Source organism: Humulus lupulus, chromosome 6, assembly GCF_963169125.1.
Source record: "Humulus lupulus chromosome 6, drHumLupu1.1, whole genome shotgun sequence".
NCBI lineage: Eukaryota > Viridiplantae > Streptophyta > Magnoliopsida > Rosales > Cannabaceae > Humulus > Humulus lupulus.
This window is the reverse complement of record NC_084798.1, coordinates 218,972,285-218,980,406: the sequence shown is the minus strand read 5'-3', so window position 1 is coordinate 218,980,406 and position 8,122 is coordinate 218,972,285. Positions and strand designations below refer to the sequence as shown.

Genomic DNA, 8,122 nt, shown 5'->3' with positions numbered 1-8,122 from the left:
GTGAATAATGGCTGGGTACTAGGTCCTATTTATAGAGTTTGGGAATGAAGGAATCTTAATTTTACTTGAATAAAAATAATAGCTTTTTAGGTGAAATAATTTGAATAATCGTTCAGCAGAGGCTGAAGACTCGTTCAAAAGATGCTGGACTTATGAAGAAGTTGAATGGCTGAAAGGGAAAAGAATTCAAAAACGTTTGAATATACACTGAAGGAGGCGATATATCGCCTGGGCCAGTATGCCCGAGGCAACCATGCATCGTCTCGTGTTTTTCGTATCTACGTGCTGCGATATATCGCCCCCTATAGCTGCGATATATCGGCACACGCTGATTAATTAAACACGAAATTACACATTTTTAGCTAAGTTTGAATGGGGTAAACAGCCTTGACTAAGCCCTCAACGTATTCAAAGCTGCTGACTGACCCTATAACATTCAAACTTTACCCTTATTTAATTTAATCCTCCAAAATACTTAATTTTTAATTACCCATTCATAACATGTGCTTAAAATCCTATTGGTTGATATCTAAACCTTATAATATAATAAATATTATTCTTAATATCAACCATATAATCAAACCTTAGGTTATACTTAATATTCTTAAACTATAGGTTAAACTTAGAAGGTCTATAAGTACTACTATGAGTGTCCAAATAATTCCCGGTCTGAACCAAAAATCCACAGTAACAAAAATAATACTATACATACTATAATACTACTATCTACTAGCTAAGTAAAGTTCTTGGACTCTACAGCCATAGTCCTTATTGTTTAATTGTTCTACATTTTAAGTTGACGAAAAACGGCGTCAACAAAAACTACAAATATAATAATTATATTAATATAAATTCAAATAGAAATGCAAATGTTATAGGATATCATTATTATAATAATATATAATAAAAGACTAGATATTTAATAATCATATTAATATAAATTTAAATGATATAAAGTTTTATTATGATAATAATATATAATCTTATTTTTATTATTTTTAATAATTATATTAATACGAATTCAAATATTATAAAATATTATTATTATAATAATAATATTTTATACTAGAATTTAAATATTATAAAATATCATTATACTAATAATATATAATATATATAATGCATAATCTTAATTTTTATTAAAAAAATTATCATTTACGTTTAAAAAGATTATCATTTTATATATATATATAATTATAATTATATTTTTTAAAAAGTATAAACAATATTTTGGTTTAATTTTATTTAAACATAATATTTTTTATATATAATATTGTTTATTTGAAATTTATAAGAGAATGATCAATTTGTATTCCACATTACTTGTATCTGATAGATCCTGAATCAAGTGTGGGAAAATAATCTAAATACTCCGCAGCAAGAAAATCGGAACGACAAAATGCTTGAAGAAAACCATATATTAATCTATAGGATACACTGCAAATGAAAAATCAGGTTAATTTTGGTTACGTTATATGAGGGCCAAAAGAGAGATTAGGCATTTCTTAAAAAACAAAAAAGTTTAGGGATAATATATCAAGATTTTATTTTTATAATAATTATATATATTATCTTTTTGTTTTTATTTAAAAAAAAAAATTCAAATACGCCAATACATAGCATTACTTATTTGGCAATATTTATTTATCCATTTTTTGTTTTCAATAATTCAATAATTTTAATTTTAATTTTTTATATGGTGTTGTCCTGTAATTTTTTTAAAAATATCGAAAATAAAATTTACATAATATATTGTGCATATATATGTCTATTTTTTTTATTATTTATTAAATATTATTTTTTAGCACCATAGATTATTTAGAATTCATTTTTAGAATATCGTAAATAACTATAATATATAATATTATATATAATAAAATTACGATTATAACTATCCACCTAACAAAAGAAATTTGGGTTGCAATACATTCATCGTTACCAAAATAAATATATATATATATACTATAATAACATAAATGAAAATAACAAAATGTAGAGTTATAAAATATAGTTTGAATATCCAATATACTTGAACATAGTTTTAACTATTAATCTCTATAGTTATCCTATATATAGGATGCATGCATGCATATATAAGCTATAAATGCTATAACAGTCAATTGAAATATTCAAAATTTATACACCATCAAAATATAATCAAACATACTAAAACAGTAATTAATATAGACTTTCATTAAAACAAAAATTCATAGTTAGCATTGTTGCGCAGTAAAAAAAAAATGGAACGCAAAGATTTGTGGTTAATAAGATAGTCACAAAGAAACTTTCAAAAAGGAAGTTGGCCCAACAAAATCAAGATTGTCTTTGTTTTGTTTTGTTTTGTTTGACTTACTTTGTGTTCGTTTTGTTTTTCTTGGAGAATTTTCTTTGATCGAAACAGTTGACATGACATGTTTTCTTAGTCGTACATTAGGGAGTGGAAATAGTGTAACAGATGATAGTTGTGAAGCCATCCGTTTTGGACATTTTCTTCGGAATTAAAATAATCCTAATCGCAAATTAATAGGAAATTCTGGAAATATAGCGATATGTAATGTTTAGATTTTTTCTGTGACCACTCCCATATGCATCATAATGTATTGATAAGAAGATATGATCATATTGAAAAGTCTTATATATTGAGTTTCTTAATTTCATATATTGTGTCTAATGAGTCTAATAAAAGCAAAATTATAACATTTGTTAATAGCTAGATTGAAACACATATAGTACAAGAAAATCTACTTGTGATAGTGTGTAGTATTCAACATAAAAGGTACATATATATTATTACATTGAACAAAAACTTTGATACAAACAAACAAGAAATGCAACATGATTATTCGAAACCATTATCCAGAAACAACTACTACAAAATTTGAGTATTAATGAAGTTGAGAATCAACCCTCAATGCAATCGCATCCTTGAGTTCCTTTCTTGGTTCAGCTCCTTATCCCAAAGGTCATCACTAACCAATTAGGTTTTCTTGCAATCACAATTTTCCCAACAAACGATCCAATTAAGAATCCACATCCATATCCTATCGCAACAACTTTCCAGCCAAATTGAAAAATATAGCTTGACTCTTCTTCTGATGATGGAAATGAGTATTCTGGTGAACTGGAGTGTCCACAAAAGTTTTGTAGTGGCATACCATATAATCCCACATTTCCCTCGTAGGAACTGGCCTCAAAGGTACTAAGATGATATTGTGGTATAGATCCTGAGAGTTGGTTGTGTGAAACATTGAAGTATTGAAGGAAAGAAAGTTGGTCTAACTCAATAGGGATCTTCCCTGAAAGAGCATTTTGAGAAATGTCTAAGGATTCAAGAGCTCTTAGATTACTCAGTGATGATGGAATTCCACCTTTGAGATGGTTGTTGGATAGGTCAAGAGAATAGAGCTCCTTCAAGTTTCCAATGGCTTCAGGAATTTCTCCAACAAATTTATTGTTGGAGAGATTTATAACTGCAATAATATTTTGGATATACTGATAGTGTCTATGCCTGCCTTTGATTGCTGTTGTAATTTGGAAAAAGTAATTCATACGAAGAGTAAGACCACTACTATTTTCTTTGAGTTCAAAAGGTATTGACATCATATATTCAAAGTCTTCAGCGCTTGTACTTTCCATGGCCTTCCAACTCTGTATGTATTCAATTGGCAGTCTTCCATTGAAGGAGTTGAATGATATATCAATTATACGTAACTTTGCAAATTGACGATGGTTTGTTTTGGGCTCCCTTATAACTCCATGGAATTCATTACCTTGCAATATAAGAATTCTCAGCTCTCGAAGAATCCCCAACCAATAAGGGAAAACATCGTTGAGATTATTTCTTTCAACGTTGAGGTAACCAAGCATCTTACAATTCGTAAGTGATTTTGATAGTTTCCCTTCAAAAAGATTATAACCAAAATCAATAATTGTCAGTTGGTTTCCATTTGTAAATTGGGGAATGTTGCCTGAAAAAGAGTTGTTTCTAAGCTTTAGTATTGACAATGACTTACTAAAGTTACCGAAACATTGCGGAAGCTTACCACCTAACCTGTTATGGGACAAGTCAAGGACTTTTAGAAAACTACGACTACATATTGTAGGTGAAAGTTCTCCTATCAAGGAGTTATTAGAAAGGGATATGGAGTCCAAGCTTTCCATGCTCATGTTCCACATCCAATCTGGTATTCGACTAGCAATATGGTTATCTCCAAGATCCAAAGACTCAATTTGTTTTTGATGCCTAAGAAATTCAGGAAAATTTCTTAAATTGCATTTGGACAATTGTAGAGATGTGAATTGTGGAAATGTTTCATTTATCTCATGAGGACTAACAAGTAGTGAAAAATTATTTCGGGATAGAAAAAGGCCAGTGAGGTTTTTTAGGCCATTAAACATGTCAAAATTCATAGTTCCGCTTAAATTATTATCATCCAACCAAAGGGTTTCTAAATTTATGAGTTTTGAGAATGACAAAGGAATTGGACCACTAAATTGATTTGAGGACAGAGTTAAACGGCTGAGCTGAGTTAGGTTTCCAATGGAAGAAGGGATTTGTCCCACAAAGTAATTATTAGAAAGGTCGAGAGAAGTGAGTTGTTTCAGCTTACCTATGGAGGTTGGAATCACTCCTGAAAAGTTGCAACTTCCTCCATCCAACTCAGTCAAAGAAGCAAGTTTTTCAATCGATGACGGTAGATCCCCAGAGAAGCCAGTGCCTCTTAATAGCAATGACTTGAGAGAGCTCTTTTGGTCAAGTACCACAGGAAATCTTACAGTGAGATCTTTGTTGAACATCACATTTAGACTTTGTAAATTTGGAAGTTGAAAAATATTGATTGGGAATTCACCTGTCAATTTGCAATCCTCCAAGAGCAGTGATTTCAAGGAAGACAAATTGTCCAATGATTTAGGCACTGCCGATGATATGTCAACATAACTGAGATGAAGTTTCTCAAGGCTTGTCAAGTTTGAAACAAGGGTCTCCAAATTGTTGGGCTTTTTGAGTTCCAATACATTTTCTCCAGGAACTTGACCAATGTTATACGACAAATCAAGATTGGATAATTTAGATAGTTCTGAAACTTCTGACGGAATTTGACCAGAGAAGACAGAGTATGATAGGTTGAGATTAGTGAGCATAGAAAGCCGCTTGATAGCTCTGGGTATTTGAGAATAGTTGAAGTGGTTGTCTGCAAGATCAAGACTCTGAAGATGAGTCAGATTGAAGAGGCTACTAGTTGAGTCAATAGAGCCGTAGAGGTAGCTGCTGCTGAGATCAAGGCCGATGACATGGCCTGTGATCTCATCACACTCAACCCCATGCCACATGCAACAATTTCTTGTGTCTTCTTTGTTTGTCCAGAAGGCAACCTTCGAATAAGAAAGAGAAGAAAAATAAGAAGCAGACATGTTAATAATAAAACTTTCCTTGAACTGCAACAACGAAGACCTTTCATCATCATGGCAAACTGGCTGCGAGAAAGAGAAACATAATAAGGTCAGAAAGAGAAAACCAGTGAAACTGAAGCGAAGTATCAATGATCCCATCATCATATGACTAATATAATATGTGTAGCGGTTTTATATGTTTCACACTTTGAGATGAGCCAAGTATTGAGACTTGTGCTCTGCTATTTATAGGAATAAAAAAGCATTTAGTCCTCTCGTCATAGGCAACTGCATGACAAAAGACGGTTCATCAATTCTTTGACATGGATACAAATTAATGGGTTACACATGTGATATATATATTATATACACGTGAGATAAAATATGTTGATGGAATGATAAAAGCATGGGAAATGCATAGAGACTAGAGCTTGTTTGGCTATTTAACTAGAAAGCAGTAGGTGAGTTCTACAAAAAACTATTTTCTATTCTATAATTTTTAAATTATAATCTTGGAAACAAAAAACAATCCCCAACGCTCTCTTTATTTCTACAGAACTTTGTCACATAGCAAATATAATATATTAATTTATTTGATTACTTTGAAAGTCGCCTAAATTGACCAGTTTAGCTTTCGGTGGAGCCTTACATTAAACTTATTGGAAAAAGTAGAAAAAATGCATTGGAAAGCAGAGTTTATTTAAACACTTCTGCTTTTTAAAACTTTTAGTGGCAGAGCATTTTTTAAAACACTTGAGTTGCGCGTGCTGTTTATGTGCCTCTTTATCGTGTCGTGTGACGAGCAATACTGCTAGCACATTTCTTGCATTAACATGGCAGCATTTTCGCTTTAATACTTTTTTTACATGCTACGTCATCAAGCCAAATTTTAGAGAAACATACACATATAGTGAATTCCTATTTTATCCAATACGTAATTTAATCACTCCTCATTGTCAATTTAGTTTCATATATGTCAAAAGTGTATAAGGCATTGATATATTTATAAGAATTTAAGTTACTTTCACTAATTTTTAATATCGCTTTCAAAAGGTTTTAATTAAATAATAATGTGCTAAATATTAATCTGTATATACTAACATATTTATATTTAGTATCATATTGGTGAATAAATACCATCTTGTAATTAAAATAAATATAAATATTTTTAAACTTATTTTCTTTAATAGGAATATACTTATTTGGTACCTGTGTTTCATTAAAATGTAACTTTGGTATCTTCTAATACAAAAAATTCCTAACAAGTACCCTGTATTTGTAAAATCAAAAAAAAAAAAAAAAAAGGTACCTTCCACCCAATTTTAGTCAAAAAAATTTCATTAATACCCGAATTACCCTCCATTTTAATTAATCAAATATTTTTTTTATTTTTAAAAGTTGTAATATTATTTTTTTAAATAAAAAACAGAAACACATATTAAAAATAATACTTGATAAAATATATATTTAAACCAAGCATTTTCGTCTTCTACAAGGCAAGTTAGTGAGAGAACTCAGTGGTGACCTCTAATAGAGAAGACAAACGAAGAAACCCACCTGGGTTTGCGAAGAAGGCCACCGGACACTAGACCCGTCACCACCACTCTGTCATAACAGTAGTCGTCTTCAAGAGGTTAGTTGGTGTTTTCATTTTTTTTCCGTTTCTCTGTATCATATTGGTTGTTTTCTAATACTTTCTTATGGTTTCTGGGTATTTATTTTGTCAGTGGAATCATGACTTTGAATGGTGGATCCTAATAGTAATTATTTTTTATATGGGTAAAAAAAATGTCGTATATGTGTATGTGTATATGGGATATATGTATGCATATATATTGTTTAAGGGGTTTAGGGAATATATATATATATATATATATATTTGTATATGTTGTATATATCATATATGCATGTATATTACTTGAAGGGTTCAGGGAATAAGAAAATTGAAAGAGGAATGTACTGATATGATTCCATCATTGTTCAACTGTCAAGGCATGATAATGCTTAATATAGTTTAATGATTTAGTTCGTTTAATCCAACAAGGGATACATTTATAGTTTACTGTATTATATAATAATACTATAGAGATGGAGAAGAATAATAAACTCTTCCATCTTATTGGTGCTAATCTAAACATATATAGTAGATATATAGTATCCAAAGTATTACAAAAATTATTGTCATACACGTAATATTGCATGCTAATAACTTCAATATGTTATGTATTTTAAAATAGAATATATATCATAATTTAACACTTTATCAAACAAAACTATTTGGGATCTTCACTGTTCTCCATATCTTTTGTTTAATATAATTTAATGATTTGGTTTGTTTGGGATTTTGATATATAGCTTTCATTGTCTCAGTATATGAAAAAAGTTCTTTTTTGTTTTTTTAAATTTTATCTTTTCTTTGCATTTGGGTTACCGAAGTGTAGCTTCAAATGTCTCTATTTATAAAGAAAGTTGACGTTTTTTATTTGATTTTTTCTTTGTGATTTTGTTTATTTGTGCTTTGAACCAGGGACATGATAGTGCATTCAGTTCTACTGCTTCTACAACAGCAGATCCAACACCACCACCAGAAGCACTTGAAAATGAACCAACACCACCTGAAATTCAACATCAGACCCCTGTTGTACCAGATATTAATTTTATTTATATAAAACAATTAGGGGCAACTTTTCTTGTAGTTTTTCACTTTAGTTTGTGCAGATTTACATTTGTG

General features: G+C 30.2%; 1 protein-coding gene across 1 annotated transcript; it reads right to left on the bottom strand.

Moving 5' to 3' along the window:
- Nucleotides 1-2,943: 2,943 nt before the first annotated feature.
- LOC133786094 (receptor-like protein 6) lies at nucleotides 2,944-5,875 on the bottom strand. The gene has a single exon (XM_062225308.1). The coding sequence runs from the start codon at nucleotides 5,548-5,550 to the stop codon at nucleotides 2,944-2,946; it is 2,607 nt and encodes an 868-aa protein (XP_062081292.1). The 5' UTR covers nucleotides 5,551-5,875.
- Nucleotides 5,876-8,122: the final 2,247 nt, after the last annotated feature.

Coding starts and splice junctions, on each gene's coding strand:
- LOC133786094 (XM_062225308.1), bottom strand. CDS start 5,550: ATGGGATCATTGATACTTCGCTTCAGTTTCACTGGTTTTCTCTTTCTG.